This window comes from Protopterus annectens, chromosome 4.part0 (assembly GCF_019279795.1).
Source record: "Protopterus annectens isolate FY-2018-M chromosome 4.part0, PAN1.0, whole genome shotgun sequence".
In the NCBI taxonomy this organism is placed as follows: Eukaryota; Metazoa; Chordata; order Ceratodontiformes; family Protopteridae; genus Protopterus; species Protopterus annectens.
In genome coordinates this window covers 742,964,708-742,990,074 of record NC_056733.1, presented here as the reverse complement: position 1 = coordinate 742,990,074, position 25,367 = coordinate 742,964,708, and the positions used below count along the sequence as shown (strand labels likewise).

The 25,367-nt window shown below is 40.9% G+C and overlaps 1 protein-coding gene across 1 annotated transcript in view; it reads left to right on the top strand.

Annotated features, from left to right (window-relative positions):
* The window catches only part of ARVCF (ARVCF delta catenin family member), a 2,347,833-nt gene that overhangs the window by 1,444,103 nt on the left and 878,363 nt on the right, over positions 1-25,367 (top strand). Inside the window, exon 8 of the mRNA XM_044068704.1 lies at positions 10,035-10,052. Coding sequence (XP_043924639.1) covers positions 10,035-10,052 — 18 coding nt within the window. The remainder of the gene's footprint in view (positions 1-10,034; positions 10,053-25,367) is intronic.

Here is a 25,367-nt window from a genome sequence, read left to right as displayed (position 1 = left end):
CTCAAAATGGATAGGAAATTGCATTCGATTTTGCTACTCTTTTCATGGAAAGACAACTCCTGATAATATCAGACCTCATTCCACAAGAGCTACAGCCACCACTACAGCTTTCCTACGAGGAGTGGCTACCAAAGACATTTTAGAAGCTGCTACTTGGAGCTCCGTGCATACATTTGTCAAGCATTACAATCTTCCCTTATACTCTAGATCCCGAGCAGGTTTTGCAACTGCTGTTTTGCAAGGGATCTTAACTACACCATCTTTATCTTAGTGCCTCCTCGCCCAGTTTGGCTATGGTATTCTACCCATATGTTAGGACTGCAGATGCATCCTTGAAGGACATAGTACAGTTTTGTACCTACCATAAATGTAGATGTCCGATAGGTATGTATCTGCAGTCAGGATTACCCACCCTCCTTCCCCTCTGTGGTATTGCTAGGGTATTTACCTCTCTTTTAGCTAGCTGGGGGAATCTGTTATGGTGTATTTGTTTGTATATATGTATATATATATATATATATATATATATATATATTTTTTTTTTTTTTTTTACATTGTTTGCTCTCTACTGTTTGGAATTATTTGCATTTATCCAAATTTAGCCTTACTAGAGGGCACCTGGCATCTGGGGCAAGAAACACTGAGGAAAATGGCGTCAGCTGATGCCTTTATACCCAATAAACAGCAGCTATGACGTCGGGTGAAGTGCGACATCAACCGAGGCCAGACCCAGACTTTGGAATCCGGCCGACCGAAGGGCTGCCTGAGGCAGGACAACCCATATGTTAGGACTGCAGATGCATACCTATCGGACATCTACATTTATGGTAGGTACAAAACTGTACTTTTCCTCCTACACTCCAAAGACTTGCATCAGGTGGACTGGCCACTCTAAATTGGCCCTAGGAGCAAGTGAGTAGTATGGCTGAATTACCGTGGTAGGGCTAGCCACCCAGTGGTGTAAACCTTGGCTCAAGATGATTGTCACTGTTGAAGTGACACCTCGACCCCATGTGCAAAACTAGGAAAAGGATTGAGGATGGATAGTTAACAGAATAATGAGGTTTTTATCAACATGCGTTTTCTGTAAGTACAGTTCTGCACAGTAAGAAGTGTGAAATTCCAATAGCTGGTGTTATTGACTGACAGTAATCATCAGTGATTTTTCCAGAAAATGAAAAATTTATTTATTTATTTTATTTTATTTTATTTTCAGTTTGATTACCGGGGAAGTCCACTGGGCCTAAAAGTGCCCGTTTTCAGTGGAGGCCCGGGGAGAAAAGCTCCGTAAGCAATACAAATACATTAAAGGTTACAAAATGTTAAAGAAAAATACAAGAATAAAATTCATTAAATCAGTAATGCAAATGCATAAGATGTAAATCAAACAATGCAGCTAATAGGTAATAGAGAACACCTTTTACAAGAGTTCCAAATTTACGAGCAAAAGAGCAAATATGTGAGGCAAAGTCTGGGAGGTTCTGCAAAATTCCTGACAGATTAGAAATTTGTAACCACCAGAGGCAGCTGGTAATATCAAAGTGGGGTGGCAGTAGGAAACAGCTGAATGAATTGGGTTGTATTAGAGCAGCTCAATGGCAATTACCTGTGATCAAACAACAAATGGGGTCTTTCACTTTTATCTACAAACTGCTTCAGTATAGCCGCTTTGCTATCTATCTATAGATGTATATATATATATATATATATATATAGAGAGAGAGAGAGAGACACGCACACACCTCATATATCATACTGCAGTCAACAAGGCCAGACATAAATGACATGTCATAGACAAATAACTCCATGGGTGCCCTGCCGCTCAGTAATCCCCACACACCTGCCCAGTCGTCTGCCCCCCCCCCCCCCCCCATTCTGACCCTACACTATCCTGAAAGATTACTTTTTGTTTTTTCACAGTTTGTCTTACTTGTGTGCTCCTCATTGCACTTTTAAACACAGCCTAACGGGCTAAGACTCCATTGTAATAAGTTTGGAGAAAGTGACTTAATTAAACCAGAGCTGGTAGACCCATTGATCTCATAGGTTAATATATGATCTAAGGTACATCTTATACATATTTATTTACAACTTTTCTGTTCTTATGGTAGTCTAAACAAAATGATCATGAGTAAGGAAAGAAATTCACTCTCATTTTTTTTCAGATGTTCAAAGCCAGCAAAATAATGATTCCCTAATAAACCAAGAAGACAAATTCATGTAAGGATATACATATAAAAGGCCATGACTGAAATAGCTTAAAAAGGCATTTGTCAGTATTTCCTGCAAATAAGACAGTCTGGAAAAGAACCCTGGAAATTTGTAGTTCAGGTGGGATACATACAGGTCTCTGTACATCTCTGCTTCTTTGTTATGTCCAGAAGTGTTTCTTATAGCTTCAGTCATGAGAAATTGAAATTTCTCTGCTGAAGAATCTGCTAGTGTTCCATTATGCTGAAGTACATATTGTGTGAAGCATTCAGTGCATCTTAATTACCTGCTGTAGATACAGCTAGTGTGTAGTAAGAGTGAGTGCCACCTCATGTGTTTATATATCACATCATGGCTGTGTCATTCCTCTATATCTGAAGAGTCTTTGCTGCAGAACTGGCTGTAAAGCTATCACAGCTAGATGGATTGTCATCTTTTTCACATTTATCTGTTTCCTGTTTTATAAATAAGGTCGTAGGTCTTGTACTTGCAGTCCTTGAAAATGAGCAGTCTATGCATAATCTGAGACATCTATGGACAGTTTCCAGTTAGTTTGGTTGGAAGTGTCTGTTGGTTCCATCACAGAAACTCCTTCAGGGGAGATGGTAACTTATTTACAATGTAGGCCAGAGGTTGTAAATTCCAATTCCTTAAATTTCTGCAGTACCACTGAATTTTCCTTATATGTAGTGTGGCAGTGGGATTAATTAAGAATGAGGAAGATTTGCACCTTGTATCCTCATATAGCCTTGCTTTGTATTGTATCCATGAAAGTCTATCTTTCAACAAAACCTTTCCGAAGGTAGAGAGAATCATAGATTTTCTGGAAGCCATGCTAACTTCAAGAAACCTCTTTAGTGGAGGTAACCATAGATCTGATTTCTGCAGACATTTTGCAATAACAAAATCCTTGAAACAATGTACAGTTGTATTCTGAGATCAAGTAGAGACTGCAGATATAACAGTCATCCAGATAAGGATATGTGTGGCTCCACTGTAATCATAGATATGCAAACACTGGGGCCATGCACTTTTATTTATTTTACATTTGTTTACCAGGATATTCTGACTGGGCATAAAACCCATTTTCAGTGGAGGCCCGGGGAGAAAAGCTCCATTGTTAGTAAACTATTTTGTTAACAGAAAGAAAATTGTAGAATACAATAAAGAAAAAAATAGTAACAGACATTCATAACGGTAAAAAGACTACAACAGAATAAATTGGTCTAGTGGGAGACAAGACCAATAATCTTGTATAACAATGTTCTAGAAGACTGTTCTTACAGTAGTAGCAGGTAGTGACATTATATACAATAAGAGTGCAATTACGATACTTAGTCTCGTATACAGGTAGCATAGCAAAATGAAGACTTAAAATCTGGCAGCTATTAACAGTTGTTGTGTCTTTCGGCTTTTCCTGGTTAGGGGTCGCCACAGCAGAACTCCGGTCCGCTAATGATTGGCAGTAGCTTTTTACGTGCCGAGTTGCCAGCCCTGACACACAACCTTCAACGAAGGTACGCCCATTCACGCACGTCTCCATACAAAAGACGCTTTAGCTGAGAATCAAACAGGACAACGTCTTACTGTGAGGCGACAACGCTACCGCAGCACCACCACCGCAGCTATTAACAGTGAGAAAGAAAAAAAAAACATAAGGTGGTCATATGGCTTAAATTCAATGCTCATTACATATGCAATTCAAATTTTAAAACCAGCTAGTTCCATGGTTTGGACTACCCATGCCCAGTACATGTACAAGTCCAGGAATTAGTGAGGTGGGCTTTAATGTGATGCTTGAAGTTTTTTAAGCTGGTTATAGTTCTAATTTCAAGTGGTAAGGCATTCCACAGTTTAGCAATGTAGTAGGAGTATAGAGAGTATGAGCTATTTTTACTCCTGGTTACTTCAATTAGAGCTTTATTAGTGGTTCCTAGTGGACGGGTATGTATATGGGAATTGAAGAAGCCTTGTAGAGCTGGTGTTTTATCGGGTTTATAGTACATTTGGTGGGCAGTAGAGAGTTGCATGAGAATGAGTTGATGGGGTAGTTCTAACCAAGATAGTTGTCTTAGGGCCTATGGGTTCTAGGAGGACAGCTAGTGGCAAATTTAGCTATCTTATTATAGCAGGCATCTAGCTTGCTTAAGTCTGATTTCGAGAGGTTGGTAAGGATGGGTGAAGCGTATAGTAAAGTTGACAGAAGATGAGTTCTGGCTGTGGTTATTCTGGAGTTTGTGGTTAGGTAGTTTTTGCATCTGTATAAGGTACCTATTTTCTTGAGTACTTTTTTTACAGTCTGGGCAATGTGTAAGTCGAACTTCAGATTTTGATCAATAACAACACCGAGAAGCTGGGTGGATGGTACTGGCTCAATCAAACTCTTATTACTGGATGTGATGTTGAAGTAAGTGGATTGGGTTTTGAATTTAGTGGAGTGGAAGAGCATGAGTTTAGTTTTGTTTGGGTTCAAGATTAGTTGGACATCTGCCAAACATGATTCAATAGCATTGAAGGATGTTTAGGTTAAGTTCTGTGGTTCAGGTAGACTTGGGGCAGAACATACGACAGTGGAGTCATTTGCATGCTGTATAAGGGTGGCTAGAGTTGTAGCATTATGGAGATTATTTGTAAACAGGTTAAAAAGGAAGGGTCTGAGAATAGACCCTTGAGGCGCACCCATAGTCACTGGTAGTAAGGAAGAAAGAGATTTGTTCCACCATACCGCTTGTTGCCGATCTATGAGGTAGTTCTGAATCCACGTTAGAGTGGAGTAGCTTAGGTTCAGTTTGGACAAAGCAGTCAGCAGTTTGTTATGAGACACTGTATTGTACTTTGTAAATTCTTTGGCTATAGTGAAAAGACCAGCAGACAAGGAGATGCCCTGAAATTGGTAATGCCTCACCTGAAGCCTGAACTGTCTGGAAGTATTATAAATGGGAATAGGTAAATTGGTGTCCTGTGTGGCTAGGGTCACTAGAACAACTTGTGTATAAAATGTTGAAAAGCGTATATCAACATTTTGAACTACTTCATTCTCATGAACTTGTTTAGATTAGAACAGCACAAAATTAGTCTCCCCAGTTTTCCCTTGGTACCAGAAAAAATAAAACTTGAATAAAAGCTTTCTACCTTTTACTGCATTAGGAATGGCTTGGAGAGTTTGAATAAAAAGCAGATGCTGAATTATTGATACAGTTGCATACATTTGCTGTTTTGGAGTAGAAGCTATAAGTTCTGGAATGGGAATGTGCCAAAAATGTAAGGACTACCCTTTTGACAGTACCTGTCATCCCTATGTTGTCATATAATTTCAAAGTACTAAAATGTGAACTAGGAAACTCTTCTTGCTAGAGTCTAGAGAAATATGGGAGAGCAAAGTGATGATGAGATCGATTTTCATTGCTTGTTACTCAAAGGTTTGTCTTGCTGACCTGCACTTTGCTAATATTGCTGTCACTGCTACCGTCTGGTTTTGAGTTTGCTGAAACAGAAGTTTTTGTTTGAACTGCTGTCACTTTGTCTGTTTGCAGTAAAAGAGCCAAAACTCATAAGGTCAGCTCATAGGTTGTATCAGATAAACCCTCTTTTAACATCTTCTGGAGAAAGTTGGGGTGTTCCAACCATGCACAAGCCAGAGGCCAGACCAAATACCAGTTTGTCTCCTCCCACAGCTGGCCAATGTCCCCCAGCTGTCGGATGACAAGGCATTGGAGGTATAAGAGGTGTTTCAACTGGTGCTATCTTAGTTTCTTTCTTGCTATGTAGTCTGATGCAAAGTCGTGTTCATCATCATCGTCAGGCTGTCAGTCAACCTGTTCTACCTACGCCATTCGATCCCGATAAGGTAAGATTCCTTATCTTCTGTACTGTTGTATGTTTTTTGTTAATGTTTAAAAAAGTTAACTATTGCATTTCATATGAGAAGCAAATACCCCACAAGGATTTCCATTCTTATTAGCTTTTTTGGCTTGGGCCTCAACATAACACCCCTAACTCTCCTTTCTGTATGAGGTCTAATAATAAAACTGTTAAACATAAGGCCAAATCCCTCCAGCAGCATCTGGAGTCAGGTAGGGCTGGGCTTTCACACATGATGGTGTCTGCTGGATCCTAGGCTGTTATCCCAAATAACACACAGAAAAATGCTCAAAGGAGAAGGATGTGTCAGCAATACTGACTATGATGAAGATAGTACAGCTGTGTAGATAACTTACCAGAATTGTAGATGTTTGAGTAGGTTACCATTTTCCTCCCTCCTTCACCTCTTTCTGTCTACCTAGAGTTGGGTTGGATTTCCTTGCCATTCTCTTCCCTCAAACTCCTCAATTCCAACTTCTGTATGACAGGGTGTCAAGCTGTTATTGTAGGTCAGATGGGCAAGTTGTGCTCTGCCTGCAGGCATCGGCCTCCAGTATTCTAGGCAAGAAAGTCCTGAAGATGGCACCAGCTGACACACATCATACACCGCCAATGTGTTGACTTCCAGTAGCCTGAAACATCTGCTAACTTGTGATGGAGAAAGACTCTGGTATTTGAGCCAGCCACAGGCTTCTGCATGGCAGGAAGTCCCAAGAATCAGCACTGCAGCACTGATATAGTTAAACATCCACAGTTTTTGTAAATTATCAAGACAACTGCATTTTCTTATGCATGTATGCGTACCAAGTACTGTATCAGATGCTTTTGCCATTAAAAAAAAAAAATTGTCTAATAGCTGTATTTCAGCATATGGGCTTAAAACTTCCTGACACCTTTTTGGAAGTGCGAGATGAGACACTTCAAAAACTAAGTAAAATTTCTGTAAATAACAGTGAATTCTGAAACATGCTGATACACCCTTTGAGTATTTTTCAATGGGGGCGTTGCCTGCTTGCCTCCCCATACTTCTGCTCGCTCGCTCACTTTCTCATACACAAATATTTATATCTATATCTATATATATATATCTATATATATATATCTATATATATATATATATATATATATATATATATATATATATATAAATATATATCTTATCTATTTATCTATCTATATATATATATATATATATATATATGTCTATATATCTATATGTGTATGTATATATATATATATATATATATATATATATATATATATATATATATATATATATATATGGGTATGCTTCTAAATTTCGAAATTTCTTATGGTCGAGACCATAAGATTGAAATTTTAAAAGTTCGAAATGTAAATTAAAAAAATAAAAACAAAAAAATATATTTTTTTTTAAGTTTTTGCAGGGTGGCAAGCCCCCCTGCTAATTAAATATACCAACTCTGAGATTGCACTACTGTGAGGAAAACAGTAAATGTACTGATCGGCGCTGTACGGCAATCTACATTTAAACTGTTTGAAGTTTTAGTCTTATGATATCGACCATAAGAAATTCGAAGTTTTAAAACTTTGAAATTTAGAAGTACACCCATGTGTGTGTGTGTGTGTGTGTGTGTGTATATATATATATATATATATGTGTGTGTGTGTGTGTGTGTATATATATATATATATATATATATATACACACACACACACACACACACACACACACACACACACACACATACACACACACACACACACACACACACACATACATACATACACAGAGAGAGATATAGATACAGATATAAATAGGTATGTATATAGGGAAAGCTTTCAAATAGCCAAATGTTTAGAAAATCAAATGGGCTTAACACAAGTGATCGAATAAGCTTATGATTGCAGAATGCCGCATTACTTTGTGGAACAGTGGAAGTACAAGATAACCCCCCCAACACATACACATGTGCGCGCACACACACACACACACACACACACACACACACACACACACACACACACACACACATAAAGTTTTTGTTTTTAATGTGTTTTTTAGTTGTTTTGAGTGTTGATCTTTTCATGTCAATCTTTTCTGATTTCAGTTATATGTAGTACATTCATATCAACATCTATCTATACATAGATGGATAGATATGCACACACACACACACCCACACACATGGATTGTGTGTGTGTGTGTGTGAGTGTGTGTGCTGCAGTTCTGTGAAGGGGGGAGTACTCTGAGGTATTGTAGTTTGTACAGTTAGAGTACATCACCAGCTCATACTTAGTTTCGCTGTTCTGGGAGTCACAGTTAAGCTCGTCAAACTCTCAGCAGGCACTTCACCTGGTTTGCAGTCTGGGCAGCTTAGAAATGCTCTCCCTTTCATCAGCATATGTAGGACTTGTATTTTATACCATTTACCCCTAAAGCAGTGAAAACATGTAACTTTTTCCCTATCTACCCAGCAGTTTGTCTTGTTTGTTATTTGGAAGTATTCTAAGAAAAAAGTTGTATAGGACCCTTTTTTGTGACTGGAACTGTATTTTCAGGGGGTATGTCTCAAGATTCTTATACAGGTACTGCAGTTCTTCCGGTTTCCTGTAGAACTGGTCATTTTTTTTTTTTTTTTTTTTTTTTTTATGAATTAGTGGCTGAGAATTTTTGTCTAGGGCATCATCGTTAAGAATGCCCTCATATGGATGAATAAATGAAATTATTCCAGATGGTTTAGGTTGATCAGTCTTCAAAAGCTAGACATGGCTTTAATTTTTGAGAGAACAGCTGTTTTTGTCCACCATTGAGTCCGTCATGAAATGAATAATAATTCTTAAAGCAACATCCAATTATACCAGTTGATTTATTTATTTTTTGCAGTGTTGAACAGACAATAAAACCTGGCATTTGTGCTAATGAACTTCTCTGGGCAGCAGCGTAGTTAATGCAGACTTTTTCACTTCCATTTTGGAGTGTAGCATTCATTGTTTGTTTAACACATTCATCATATCTAATGAGGTGTGCAGTGACACAGTATGATGTGAAATGTTGCCTTCACTCACATCTGCACAGCTGAATGTAGAGATCTGTGCTATCATCTGACAGAAAAAAAAAACGGGTTATCTGCTTTTATATCGTTTTCTTTTTACTGTCAGGTAATCATTTCTGATTTAGAGTGTAGTATTTTCAAGACCCTTCATCAGTTATATAAAACTAATAGTTCTATGAAATTCTGATTTTACTTGTTCTGTTGGTACAAGTGCTCGCATGGAAGTTGTTAGACTTAACTCCATTTGTATAGCTTCTATCTCTTCTACGGCTGTATGTAAATGTTTCTGTTTTACATTGGTGTAACTTTTTCTTTGACACCCTTCTTCCCCAATGGCACACTGTGTGTTTCTGTTAACCTACCACTGTAACATTTAGAATTCCTCAGTAATGTGCTTGGTTTCTTTGTTAGTAGCTTCTACATTTGCTCACAACAATATTGTTGCACTTGTATATGGATACTGTCTTTTGCAAAGGGGCCTTTTATTCATGTAGCACATGGGTGCGATATGATATTTTGTTCCATTAAAGTACTGGTGCACTTTCAGAGACTTGCACATGCATTTTGTGCATATGCTTATTTTCATGGAGTTGATGTCTTGTGGCATCAGATCTTTTTTTGTGCATTATTTTATGTTGTAGCGCATGCTAGATACTCCCATGGTCCCTTGTAAGTAAGTAGTACTGTTGTAGTTTTGGGGATTATCTTCATTGACCTTCGTGGGACAAACTTACTTGAAGGAGTATATCTGCCTTTGGAATATTTACAGAGCACCACTAATTAGTTACAGGAGAATACATAACTGTTCTGTGTAAATTCTGTGAATAACTTTCACTTTGACTTCTTTCTTTCCTGTCTTTCACATTGTACTTCTTACCCATTTGTAATTTGTCTTGTTTTTCGATGCTTTCTTTTTCTGCAAAGCAGAGGAGTGGTTTAACCAAGGTGAGTCCTTCCTGCATCCTTTTTTTCCCCTGTCTGCTTAGAGCCTGTATTGCTAAAATGTTTTGCATGTGTAAACAATAAGTTCTGAAGTGTGTTGAAACAAGTATTTTTCTTTAAAAGTCATTTCAGAAGCCTTTTGCACAGTGGCAGACAGTGGACAATTGTTTAGCAGCACTGCATTTTCGCACTGTCAGAGATGATTTTTGCCGTAGTAGATAATGCACGTTTTGTCAGAAGTGTATTTAAAACAATGACTACAGATGCTCTGCTATTGGTAGAACCTGAAGGTAGCAAACTACAGCCCTTAAAAGGAAACATAAAGGAACCCGACTTGTGTGTGTGTGTGTGTGGGGTATATTTGATGTAGACTAGACTGAGTTTAAAGTTCTGTAATATGCAAATATTTCAGATGAAAAACAAGCTATGAAGAAAAGTGCTCCTGTAAGGCAAAATTCCAACTTTAGGGAATGCCAATTTCTGTAGCTAAATTCCTATCTAGTCAGCCCATCAGGAGCTGTAACTGTAACCATATGTCTTTGAGAGTGCTGCAGCCCAGACATATATTTGCTTCTTGTTTCACTGGAAAAGATTTTATGGGTACAAATATGGATTCAGATGGTGTCTGTGAAAGCTGACTGACCAGGGATTTTCTGATTGTGTGATCTCTCATGTGCCCGTGTACGTCATTTGAAATAATGCAGAAGTACAGGTTGTGGTCTGAAATGAGCCCCACGCATTTCAGGATTATTTTTTTTATTTATTTGTTTGTTGGCTGTTAACTGGGAAAGTCTGACTTGGATTACATTATTTTGATCGCTTTTTGAAATTATCCTATCCTGTACTACCCCGTACTACCCTGGTCATTCTTCCCCTACCCTTTATGTGTTACATCCTACAAGACTAGTGTATAATAATAATAAAAAAAAAAAAAAACTCCAACAAACTGTAAATGTGTTGTTGTCCTATCTCGCCTTCATTCTTACTAGGTTGGGTTCAGATCTGATCCCGTGTATCTGACTCGGCCTTATACACCAGCTCGAGGTCTTTCACTAGCTCATGACTATTCCCTGTCCCATCATGCACTAGGGGAGCTTCCCAGATCTCATTTGCTCAATGGTTCTGGCTAAGTACAATTTCTTCAAATATTTATTTTTTTGGAAAATATTATTTCTTTCTAATGTATCTTTAATAGTGTGTTTTTTCTATTAGTAACCACTTGGTTTTACTGCTAGTCCTTTCGCTGCCTTTGTGTTTAACTGTTGTTGGCTGCTGTTTTTCCACAAAGCCAACTTCCCCTATTTTGTTTGAAATTAAATGTAAACAGCTTGTTTTAGTTAGAGAGCTTTCCATTTTCTTGTTGCTGTTTTCTGATTCTTACAAGAAGTTTGTTTGAATTAGAGAACTACCTAGACCCATTTAAGTTAGAGGGTCTTCCCTCCCCTTTTCTCTCTCTCTCTCTCTCCAAAGGGCATAGCCCATTTAAGTTAGAGTGCTACGCCATCCTCTCCCTTCTATTAGAGTTAGGTATAGTTATCTCTTAGTCGTTTCTAGTGTTGTTGTTATTATTAAAAAAAAAATCCTTTTGCATATATATATATATATATATATATATATATATATATATGTATAGTTTGATTGTTGGCTGTTTTCTTTCTCTTTACTGATTAGCACTATTATGCCTTCTAAGCATTCCGACAGGCCTTGTGAAACCCCCCTTCGCTGAAGTAATTCATGGAGGTCAGGGTCCTTCAAAGTCTGGTCAATCACCTTCTCCAAAGTCTGACAAGTCTTCAAAAAGGTCTTCATCTTTTAGTGCTCCATCGTAGCCATCCAAAAAAAGTGCCTAAAATATCCTCTCCGGATCCGAAGGCTGTCTGATGTTCATCGTGCATACAGCTGCAGTCATTACAGATGGGTTATCCTGCCGTCAGGCGGGTCCTCGGTTGGCCGAATTCCAAAGTCTAGGTCCGGCGTCAGTTGTCGTCACTTCTTCCCTGACGTCAGTGCGGCAGGGGTATAAAAGAGGCAGCCGACGCCATCTTCTTCAGCCTTTCTTGCCGCGCGGTGCCCGAAGCAGAAGCAGTTTGCAAGTGCCGGTCGGCCAGCTCCTGAGATTTACGAAAATATTTCAGCCGAAGTCTTCTTGAAAGCTAAGTACCCCATTGGGGAAACTTTTCTTGCCTCAACTTCGTATTGGAAAAGCTGACCCTTCCTCCCTTCGAGCCAGTTTCTTCAACAGAACTACAATACTTGTCATGGAAAACAGCCTTCCTTCTGGCTATCACCTCAGCACGCAGGGTTTCGGAGCTACAGGCCCTCATGGCTGTGCAACCTTTCATCATTTTCCATCAGGACAGAGTTTCCTTATGAACCAACCCTACCTTTATGCCAAAGGTAGTATCCAGTGTAGCTTTGAATCAGACTATCCACTTACCTACCTTTTATCCTAATCCACAAAACAAAGGGGAAAGACTACTACATTCCTTGGACATTCACAGACAACTTCGTTATTATTTGGACAGGACAAAGCCATTCAGGAAATCCGAGCAACTCTTTGTGTCCTATGCTACAGGTGCTCAAGGAAAGGCTATTTCCAAACAGACAATCTCAAAATGGATAGCCCACTGCATACGCTTTTACTATTCATTTCATGGAAAAACTGTGCCTACAAGCATCAGATCCCACTCCACCAGGGCCACAGCTACCTCTGCAGCTTTCCTCTGGGGGGTTTCTACCAAGGACATTTTGGAAGCAGCCACTTGGAGTTTAGTGCACACTTTCTCCAAGCACTATCACCTTCCACTATACTCTAAATCTAGAGCAGGATTTGCCACAGCAGTCTTGCAGGGCATCCTTGCTCCTCCTAGTTCCACTTAGTGCCTGCCACCCCTACTTAGCTTTGGGATTCTTCCCATCTGTAATGACTGCAGCTGTATGCACGATGAACATAGTACAGTTTTGTACCTACCATAAATGTAGATGTTCGAGTGCTCATACAGCTGCAGTCCAGGTTACCCCCCCTCCGTCCCCTCTTAGGACAGGCCTTATGACAAACACCTTCTTATACAACCTATTTGGGGTATTCTTTTATGGTGTATTTGCTTGCAACTAATGTTTTTTGATTATTCTATATTGCATGATTACATAAATTTATGTTTTGCCTTCCTTCTGGGGGCACCTGACATCTGGGGCAAGAAAAACTGAAGAAGATGGCGTCGACTGCCTGTTTTATACCCCTGCCACACTGACGTCAGGGAAGAAGCAACGACAACCGACGCCGGACCTAGACTTTGGAATTCGGCCGACTGAGGACCCGCCTGACAGCAGGATAACCCATCTGTAATGACTGCAGCTGTATGAGCACTCGAACATCTACATTTATGGTAGGTACAAAACTGTACTTTCTAGCGACCTTCCTCTTCGGCCCCATCAGTCTCGGTGCCAGTTGAATTTCAGTTATGGAGCCAGTCTCTTGAATTGGAACCAGTATCTCCAACTCTGTTGTCACCGTTACTTCAGCCTTCTAAATCTTCTGCCCCCTCGACTCGATCTTCCAGGAGCCTGCCTGATGATGACATGGATCAGGTAGTGCAGAGACTCTTGAGTACACCAGCGCTCACCAAACTGTTATCGGATCCAGTCCTGAGGGCTTTGGATCTGACCAAGCCCTCTCCTTCTGTACCAATTCCTCCTCCCAACCCTCTGATCTCAGGACTGGAATGTCCGGAGCTGATCTTGGTGGAATCGTCATAACCGAGACTTATCACAGGATCATCACATCCAAATATTGCTCTGACATCCTTGGTTCTATCAGAAATTGAAGAGTCTAGGAGCCTTTGCTCTCCAGTCAGATCGGACAGTTGTTGTATCTGAACTTTCCTCTCAGGCCATCGGCTCTGGTGAGCTCGGCTTCAACATCAGCCTCGGAGCCATCGCCCTTGGTCCCTGGGATTCCGTCTGGTTCCTCAGATCAAGGGTGGGGGGCCTTGGAGGTGATGAGCGTACTGTCTCCACAGGCAGCTCCACTGTTAGGTCTGGACATTCTCCCCCCAAAGACACTGGTGCCTGTCTCTCTACCTTTGCATCCATAGGAACGCAGAGCTCCTAAGCCTCAGGATGCCCCACAGGGTGCCTCCCACCTCTCTTCTGAAACCTCTCCAGATCTCCAGACTACCCCTCCAAAGAGGTCCCTCAGAAGAGATCATGCAAGAGGAAGCATTTAGACTCCCCAGAGGAGTCCATCCCCTCGGCTACAGACCTCGATGATGCCGATGGGTCCCCACAGTTGCCTCCTGATGATGTCTCCTTTGGAGACATCTTGGAAATACTTAGGTGGCTAGAAGTGCACCAACCCTTCAGCAGAGGAGTCTGTGTACCTGAAGGCTTTTGCATCCCACCCTTCCTCCACTTGGGTGTATCCGCCTTTTGATGAACTTATGAAGTTAGTTTCTCGAAAGGCATGGGAATCTCTAGATTCTGTGGAATCAGTTCCTCAGAGGCCAAGTCAATTAGTTACTTCCCCATCGGACAAGAATTTCCTAACCAAAGGAGTCCCAGTAGATGCTATGGTGGTGATGGCAGCCATCAAGAAGGAACTTTCTGAGATGTCTTCTTCTGTCCATCCACCAAACAAGGAGTCTCACATGATGGACAGATATGGAAAGCACATTTTTTCTTCAGCAACCTTTGCTGTTAGATCACTGAATTACCTGACTCACTTCACAAGGTTACAGAGAGATGTCCTGAAAGAGCTAGGAGATGCTCTTCAAGGCTCAGTAGCTGAAGGGTCAGCAGAAAATGTTTCCTGTCAGCTCTCCATCTTAAATTCTGTGGTCAATTCCTCCATTTGGCTGATTTCGTATGCAGCAGATGGAGCGAGCAGAGCAGCGGGCTCAGGAATTTCCTTTAGGAGACATTCCTGGATGCGTTTGTGCGACTTTGCAGAACCCTTTAAATCTTCCTTTGTGAATGGTCCGCTTGATGGCTCATCTTTGTTCAGGCCTAAAGTCAAGGACACACTAACCAGGTGTGAACAAGAAGGAAAGACAGTCTCTGCCACAGGAGTCCATTTTCCCCTACCTACCAGACCTTACTCCAAAGGTCAGAAAGGTAGTGGGAAAATGTGGTTTTGAAAATCCCAGAGAGCTTTCCAGGATACACATGGTGATTCCTCCCCCAGGGGCAGAGGGGGGGGGACTACTAATGGAAAACATCGACCACACAGCAGAGGGGGTCCACAAAATCAGAGTGACTGAGAATCCTTCTTTGGTAAACCCTTTCAGCACTCCTGAAAAGATGCCCGCCTTTTCATCTCTGGAGGGAGTTGGGGGCTGCTTATCTTTGTACCCAATAGCCTGGCTGACTATAATAAAAGACAGGTTGGTACAAAGCATCATATCCAGAGGTTACTTCATACCTTTTTCCCTCCCAAATATAAAAAAGATCCAGGATGTACCATCAAGTCAAAGGGAAGAGGCAACTCTAGAAATTCAAAAGTTGCTAGACAAAAGTCAACCAAACAGTTCCTGCAGACCAAATAGGATCCAGAACTTACTCAAGGTTCTTTTAAGTTCCAAAGAAAACAGGGGACAGGAGACCAATTCTGGATCTCAGCAGCCTAAACAAATCTGAAAAAAAAATAAAAAAACAAACGGCTAAAAACACAAATTGACTTTATTGCATAAAAATCCAACTGGTAAGCGCTTTCATTCCCTTCGTAGAACTTTTTCAGACCCAGGGCTGGTGTATAAGGCTGAGTCAGATCAAGGAGATCGGATCTGAACTCAACCTAGTAAGAATGAAGGTGAGATGGACAAAACACATGGAACGTTATGGTGAGTACATAACTTCTTTATTTATGAAAATCACTAGTAATAATGCTCTGCTTATTGGATCTATTGACCAAATTAAAAGGCATTGTCACATGGTCAGATAAATGATGTAGCATCTAAGAAAACTGTACCCCAGCACAGACATCATCCACACCCTTGCATATAGCTTCTCCCTTAACATGGACTTGGGTACTGAGGTGTCAACAACTTATTAGTTATAGAATCATTGCACTGTTAAACAAATAAGTTAAAAATCACCATAGGAAACTCACCATCCTTCATTATTTTTGTCAACATTCATGTTTCTCTCAAAATTACTACTGATTGGAGAAGATGTAAGCCAAAACTGTAGTTCTGCAAGCCTCAGCACCCCTAACTACTGGCCATACACACATCCTTCATCTCTATTCCCCCGTAAAGGTAGGTCAGTGCTGTACATCAGTAACCAAAGTTTAAACAACAAATGGGACTCTCTTGAAGCTGGGATTAAACTTCACAAACTGATGGACTCTGTTTCAGAATAATGGCTAAAATCAAATCACCGTCCATCTTTAATGTAGCCACAGTCAGACCCACACATAAATTACAGTACAGGTAAAATGTGAGGTGGTGATGTAATTCTTTTCATGAGAAAGCACCATAATTTTAAATATATTATAGGACAAAGCTCACACCCTGACAAATACTGACTAAACTGGCTAATAGCTCAAATGCAAATAAATTAACACTGCAAGAAAATCAGTGTAAATACATTCTGTGTGCATGCCACAACTGTCAGTATTGTGGAAGGTACAGCATTGCTAACTGTCTAAAGAAAACAAGTTGTAGATTTTAATATGAACATTATGGGTCCAAAAACATACACATTTTTATAATCCTTTCACAAAATGGACTTAACATGTATCATCTACATCATCCGGATAGAACCCCTCATCCAATAGTCATTCACACACACACTCTTCAAACTATTGATTACACATTTCCTCACACAGATTCTACAGCGTTGTCACTCTTCCAAATCCTTTGAGTAGTCATTACCCTGTCATTTGGGTAATATATTTCAAATCACAAGAATCCTTGCACAGGACAATACAAAACAAATTTGGAAGGCACTGTTTAATCATGTTATCAGAAAGGACCCCTTCTGCTTTTAATTTTGCTTCTGATCCATCATAGATTCTCCTTATTAACTCTAGTATACTATTTGGGAATGCAAATGCTATAACTGTCATCTCATCAAATCTTTCTCTGCATCCAAACTAATCAAGAAACATGCAGTTTTTTTTACTGTGATTCCCTCTCAATCATAATTGTTCTATTAACGCAGTCAAATGTTTGTCTCCCATTACAAAACTACATTAATCCATATCTATTTGGATCTTGAATTCATGTTGCACATCAGTTTTTTTTGTGTGTCTTTCGGCTTTTCCCAGTTAGGGGTCGCCACAGCGGAACTCTGGTCCACTAATGATTGGTAGTTGATTTTTACGTGCCGAGTTACCAGCCCTGATGCACAACCTTCATCGAAGGTATGCCCATTCACGCATGTCTCCACGCAGAAGACGCTCTAGCTGAGAATCGAACCAGACAGCGTCTTACTGTGAGGCGACAACACTACCGCAGTACCACCACTGTGATGTATAAGTAAAGTTGTTTAAAAATGCAAACCAGGGACTTCAGGAAACTGAGAAGAATGTCCTTTCTTTCAAACTTCAAACAGTTGACTGCACATTTCCCTATCTAGAAACAGAAACTGGCAAAGCTGTGGCTGTCTTTAACAATATATCAAATCTTCAACAAAATTTTCCCACTTAAAAACAAAAAAGTTAGAAAAAGCATTTGCTGATATTTAACTCTACCCATTAGACAAGCTTAAAAGCAAACAAATAAAAAGGAATACTTGCTACTCCACAAGTTGACTGCATGCAGTTTTAAAATAATCCCTCGCTTAACCTTTACTTCTACATTGAATGCATGACCAAAAAATCCTAAATATCGATAGACCTGATACTTAGTACCTAAACAAATAACCTCTAAATATATATCAGCCTTAGTTAAAGGAATTGTAATCCCTAGGTTACAGTACAGACTTCTGGTAACTGCATTAACCTTAGCATATAACACCATCCTACTGCAAGCAATTATAAATAAAATGTTATTTCATTAACTTGTCACCTTACTAAGAACATCTGCTTGTATTTAAGCATCATATTTGTAAGGGCCTGTGCTCAGATTACAGGAGCTCCTCTTGGATCAGTGTGCTCTCTCTGATCTCTGGAGTGAATCCAAATGACAACCCAAGCCATCCTTTGAAATCTACAAAAATATAAATATTTTTATTCCCTGTACTGCACTTGTATTACTGAACTGCGTTTAACTGGTTTTGCCGTTTTAAACTGTTTTGCTGTTTCACTGTTTCAACTGTTTGCTGTTTGAGACTGTTTTTCCTGCACTTTGTATTTTCTAGTACTTGGGGATTTTAAAGCATAGGCTAGATTCAGAGTTGCTGAATCTAGACTGTTTGGCATTATCTGAGCACTAAAACCATCTTACATTGAGACCCCCTGCACCATTGTGGTAAAAGAATATAGCCAAGGTCCCATCTGAGTTGTTGGAATAAAGCTCAGTACTGAGCATTTCCATTGGCCAGCTTGTTTGAAAATTGCTTAATTTAGCTTGTATTTAAGCACCACATTTGTAAAGGCCTGTTCTCAGTTTACAGGAGTTGGTCTAGTATTGGTGTGCTCTCTCTGTTCTCTGGAATGAATCCAAACGAAAATACAAGGCATACTTTGAAATTTAGAAAAATCTAAGTATTTTTATTCACTGTACTGCACTTTTAAACTAAACCATGTATTACTGAATTGCCACCTACGTTTAACTGTTTTAGCCATTTAAAACTGTTTCAACTGTTTGCTGTTTGAGAATGTTTTACCCTGCACTTTGTAATTTCTAGTACTTGTGTATTTTATAGCATAGGCTAGATTCAGATTTGCTAAATCTAGACTGTTTGGCATTATTTGAGCACTAAAACCTGCCATCTTACATTAAGAAGACCCCCTGCACCCTTGTGCAGAAAAGTGTAGCCGAGGACCCATTTGAGTTTGGGATTGTTAGAATAAGGCTCAGTATTGTGCATTTCCATTGGCCAGCTTGTTTGAAAATTCCTTAACTAAGCTACGCATTGTGCAGCGAGGGTTAGTACTGCTCTTTATAGACCAAAAAACTTAGAAAGTCAATGTTTCCCTAGATAGCTACTTGTGAACCATCCTAGGCATTCCTGTTTCTCTGTGCACTATAAAGATGGGCACTGCTGCCTGGAGAGCAACTCAGCTGCACATTTTTTTTGTTTGTTTTTTTTTGTTTTTTTTTTTTTTTTTGAGTGTTGACTCAGGCTCCTACTCCCAAACCTCCATAGTTTAGTTGATTCTACTATTCCCTCAGCAGAATCACTTCCATACAGTCCTCTCCCCACTACTTACTGCAGAACAAACCTGACCTTTAGTAAAAGAACAGAGACCTCCCAAACACAAACTGTCCATACACAATGCAGTCCCAACAGCATCCACTACACATACAAACACACACATCAGTGTCTAACCCAACAACTCCCCCTACTGCAAAATAACTCAAAACAAAATGTATTGGTCATGGGTGACTCCATAGTGAGACACACAGATGTCCCATTCTCCAGGCAGGACAAGGAGAAGGTCACCGTCACTGCCTGTCAGGTGGCAGGATCCATTGTCCACCAAATCACGCATGCACTCAAGTCTTTCAATAAGTATTATGACTCTGTCATAGTCCATGTTGGAGTGAACAACTTGAGATGTACCCTACTGGACTATATGAATGAAGCATGCCTGTGCTCACTGATTGTGTGTTCCAGTCAGTTATGTCCCTAGCCCTAAGCAACTGTCAGCCTGGTACGACATGGTCGCAAGGCCACACTGCTTTGCCAGGGATGGTTTTCACCTGCCACCTCTTGGCTTTTGGTTACTGGCTAAGGTACTTTCCTACCTCATAGTGCCTTTTTTTTAGGTAATGTCATACAATTCCTGACAAAAAATCATCTTCTAGAGACAAACTTAAGGTTATGCTGCTTAATGCTAGGATTCTAAATCAGAAACTGCACTCATTAGAAGACACAGATGTCTGTGCAGTATCAGAGACATGTCTTAGGCCACAGACATTACCCCAGCCATACAAGGTTACAATGCCTTCCACATGTTCAGACTGCAAAATGAACATGAAAGAACCAAAGGGAAGGTGTATCCATCTTCATCAAAGAGAAATACGTCTCAAGACTGGTTAAACAGTATGACCCCTAGAGCTACTTCAGGACCAGCTAACTGTAAGTAAGACCTCCCTCCACATCATTGTTAGCTGTAGGTCCCCCACCATGAACCAGGTAAACCACACTGCCTACCTGGACCTAGTTAAGTCACTCACAATACAAGCCAAACACCCTAGTCATGGGTGACTTTAACTATCCCTTTATTGACTGGGCAACATATACAAGCACTAACATGCTAGTCCTAAGGTTCCTGGACTTTGTTAACACAAATGCTCTGGAACAGATAGTCGGAATGACACAAGGGGCTCAAATATCCTTGACCTAGTGCTCACCAGCATGAAAGATTGCTGCACCACCCCGTGTGTGAGTTCCTCCTTGGTTAGTCTCACACACGATGGCATAAATAGTTTCAAACCCCCTGCTTCCCACTGACAGCAGTGCCTCCCATGCTGAGGAGTACACGAATGTCGTATGTGAATGGATTAAATCAGGATTCCCATGAAAAAAGAAACCACCCTGGTGGACATCCAGTATAAATAGGTTATACAACAAGAGAAAGAAATTGCTGACTAAGAACAAGAAAGAAAGGTCTCAACAGAGGAAAGACACCTTCCACAGTTTGAATAAGCAAATTAGACATCTTGCTAAGTCTTCCACTGCTAACTATGAAACCAAATTAACATCCCTGCCTAAGGATAATCACAAGGCATTCTTATAACTGCATCTAAAATCTTAAAGGGAAGGCTCAGATTTGCACCAAACTAGTTTTGGACAGTACCACTCATATGGAACCTGCGAAAATTACCAACCTGCTAGCAGACAGGTTTGGCAAAAACTTCAATCCATTGTCTCCACCAATCATACCCCAAAATATATCCATCACCAATCCTCTAACTAGTATCTCCAATGAGCAGGTCATAACCGCCCTCTCCAAGGCCAAAAACACAACCTCTGTGGGACTAGACAACAGCCCAGGCAGCTTACTAAACAGTCTAAAACAGGAGCTGGCGGAACTATTTGGTACTCTCTTCAACCACAGTCTTAAGTACTGGCTTTGTCACACCCGAATGAAAAACTGCAACTGTGATCTCTTTGCATAAGGTGGTTCCCTCAGCTGACCCTGGGAATTATAGACCCATAAGCCTAACCAGCCTCATCTGTAAGGCCATGGAAAGTGTCATCATGGACCTAATCAACAAGGATATAGGAGACCTTCAAACTCTTGATACAACTCAATTTGGTTTTGTTAAAGTCAGATCATACATGTTAAACTTGCCAGACAACTTTGAAAATGTTACCAAAACCTTGTATGAAGTCAAAATGGTGCATACTGCATATCTCAACTTAGCCAAGGCCTTTCACAATATCCCCCACTCTGGCATAATCAGTAAACTCACCCAGCTGGGGATAAACTAATATATCATTAGATGGATAGCCAGCTGGCTCACCGACAAAATGCATACAGTCTAAGTAGGGGATTCCACCTCTACCAGCAGATCTGTTACTAGTTGTGTTCCACAAGGATCTGTGCTGGTGCACTTCTGTTTGGAATCTATTTCTCAGATGATGTTCATCGTGTTACCCTGCTGCAGTCATCACACTTGGGTTATCCTGCCGTCAGGCGGTCCCACAGTCGGCCCGAATTCCAAAGTCTTGGCCCAGCATCGGTTGCTGTCGCTTCTTCCCTGACGTCAGTGCACCAGGGGTATATAAGAGGCATCCAACGCCATTTTCTTCATCTTTCTTGCCGCGCAGTGCCCGAAGCAGAAGCAGTTCACAAGTGCCGGTCGGCTAACACCTGAGATTTTCGATTTGAATTTCAGTCCGAAGTCTTCAATAGAGCTAAGTACCCCGTTGGGGAATTTTTTCTTGCCTCAGTCCAATGTCAGAAAAAGTTAACAATTGCATTTCTTGTGGGAAGCAAATACCTCATAAGGACTTCCATTCCTATTGTATTCCTTGCCTAGGCCCAGACCAAGTCACAGGTTGTTGGTTTTGCGCTAGGTTTAATAAACGCACTATCAAATGCCGTTTTGACTTCGCACGGCATTACTTTTGTAGGAAATTTAATTATATCATGCTGTCGGAGCAGCCGACGACCGCAATTCATAAAAAACGCAAGGATAAGGACAGGCAGCCTAGGAATAAGCCAGACCCCAAGGCCTCAACTGGGCCTGTCGCCAGTTCTCCGGTTTTCAGTGAGGCACCTACGCAGCCCCTGACGACCGCAGAGCTGGAACCCCAGACAGCTGCCGACTCCCAAGCGGAGTCTACTAGGCCGATGCAGCCATCTACCGACACCGGTGCAGAGGAAACACCTTCGGTTGCAGAAAATCTTATGCTAAGCTTAAACCCCCTTTAAAACCTAAGCAAACTGTTCATCAGTCTACAGGTCAAGGTCCCATGCCTAAGAAACAGATACTTAAGATGGCTGAAGATTTAATTACCCTTATCAGGGGTTCCCTTCCCCCTCCTGATAAAAGACCAAGACAAGAGGAGGATTATGCATCCTCTGACCAGGTTTCTCTCTCCTCAGATTCTTCTGAGGAACAGGATTACACTTTTCCACCTTATGAGGATTCTGATGCTGAAGACTCTATTCCCTCAGCATCTCCCCTTGAAGACTACTCCTTTGGGGAAACATTACATACCATGAGGGAACATTTCCACTGGGATATTGTGGATGATGTCTACTTGGAGTCTAGTTTAAATCCAGACTCTCTACCTCCTGCTCCAGCCAAACCAGACAGATACTACAGAGTACCTGACTCACACAAATTCCTTTATAAAAGCCCTGTAGCTGACCCAGAAACCATATCCCAGGGTCCTAAGGGAGCAAAAGCTTCTATGGCTAAAAATCCTGTGCCCTCTGAAAGAGATTCCAGAGCCCTAGATAGATGGGGAAAGAAAATATACACCTCTGCAACTCTGGCTATGAGAGCATTAAATTGCCAGTTTCACATGTTAAAATATCAACAATTCCTTATGTCTCAGTTAAAACAAAAAATGAGCACACATTCAAAACAGCCTGAATTCAAGGAAATGCAGGATCTGTTGCATGCAGCTGAACAGGTGGGCAAGCATACTTTACAATGCGGATTTGATTCACTGGGTGCTTCCTGTAGAGCAGCTGTTACTGGCTCTGTCATTCGTAGACATGCTTGGTTAAAAGAGCAAACCCTCCCTGACCATGTTAAAGCAAAATTGTTAGATGCACCTCTACAACAGGATGTATTATTTGGTGTCAAAGCAAAAGAGGTTTTAAAGAAAATGGAGGATAAGGCTAAATCTATGCAAATGGTCAAGGATTTCTTGCAGGTACAACCCCCTCGCTTCAGCAGAAATTGGCCAACAAAAAATTGGTCCTTTCCAGCTTCAGACAGATCACAGAGGGGCAAATACAGACGCCCAAGGGGCAGAGGTCAGTCACAGGGCCCTTACAAACCTCGCCAATGGGGTTCTGCTACTCAGAAAGGAGGAGAAGACAGGCCCCAAGCTAGCAGAAGGCAGACACAATGACTCGTAACCTCAAACTACCAAGCAAATCTCTCCTGGCAACACCCTTGGGTGGAAAACTAGCATTTTTTGCAGACAACTGGCACATCATCACAAAAGACAAATGGGTTCTAAACATTGTCTCTCAAGGATACAGATTCCACTTTCATACCTTACCAAGGATCAAAGGAATGCCAAACCTGCCACCAAATCAATGGGCAGAGGCACAAAAACAAATTACAGCTCTCATGAACATGAGAGCCATTCAACAGGTACCTACACAGGAACAAGGACAAGGATTTTACTCACAATTCTTCCTAGTTCCAAGAAAGGACAAAGCATGGAGACCCATTATGGATCTTTCAATTCTGAACACCTATCTGCAAGTACCAAAATTCAAGATGCTAACACTACAGCAGCTTCTTCGCATGCTGGGCAAGAATGCTTGGCTAGTCACTTTGGACCTCAAGGAAGCATACCTGCATGTCCATATCAGACAAAACTGCAGAAGATACCTCCGTTTCATTGCAGGTTCAACGCATTATCAATTCTCTGCACTGCCCTTTGGCTTATCTACTGCACCCAAGGTCTTCACAAAATGCCTGGCACCAGTAATTGCATACTGCAGACAAAGAGGAATTCAAATATACCCATACCTGGATGACTGTCTTATTCAACCAGAAAGCAAGGACATTCTTTTACAGCATCTGGCATTTGTCAAACATCTTCTAAGTTGCTTAGGGTACACAGTAAATGAAAAGAAATCAAAACTAGTGCCCTCACAAACCATAATATTCCTGGGTGCCAGCTTGAATACAACGGCCCAGATGGCTTATCTCATGCCAGACAAACAACGACAGCTGTTTCAATATTTCAAAATAATGGCAACAAAGACCCAACTCCGTGCAAGAAAAATTCTGCAGGCCTTGGGATTCATGGCATCTTGCATACTACTAATACCATTTGCAAAACTGCATATGAGGAAATTACAATGGTACCTGAAAAGTGTATGGACTCAGCACAGCCACAGCTTGGAAACAATACTTCCACTCATTCCCTGCCTTCAGCAGAAGTTTCTATGGTGGGCACAGGCATGTCACCTCAACAAGGGTCAGCCTTTCACCTTACCCACAGCCAGGCAAACTATGACAACAGATGCATCGGACTATGCCTGGGGAGCACACATGGCAGGACAGTGCATTCAGGGCAAATGGACTACAGATCAGAGACACCTGCATATCAATCAAAAAGAAATGCTAGCAGTGCAGAATGCCCTAACAGCTTTCAAGGACCTTCTACACCCAGGACAACTACTAATAAGGACAGACAACACCACAGTTATATGTGGTACATAAACAAGCAAGGGGGCACACATTCCTACCCTCTATGCAGGCAAGCAATGACCTTGTGGAATGCTGCACTGTCTTACCAGGTTCAATTACAAGCACAATTCCTGCCAGGAAAGAAAAACTCATTGGCAGACGACCTAAGCAGAAACATCATGGATCCACACGAATGGAAACTAGATCCACAAGTATTTGCAATGATAGCTCAAAAATGGGGACGCCCAGACATAGATCTGTTTGCAAGCCCCTACAACCACCATCTTCAAAAATTTTGCACAAGGACCTTCCATCCACTAGCTTGGAAAGTGGACGCCCTCTCATTCAGTTGGAAAACATTAACAGTATA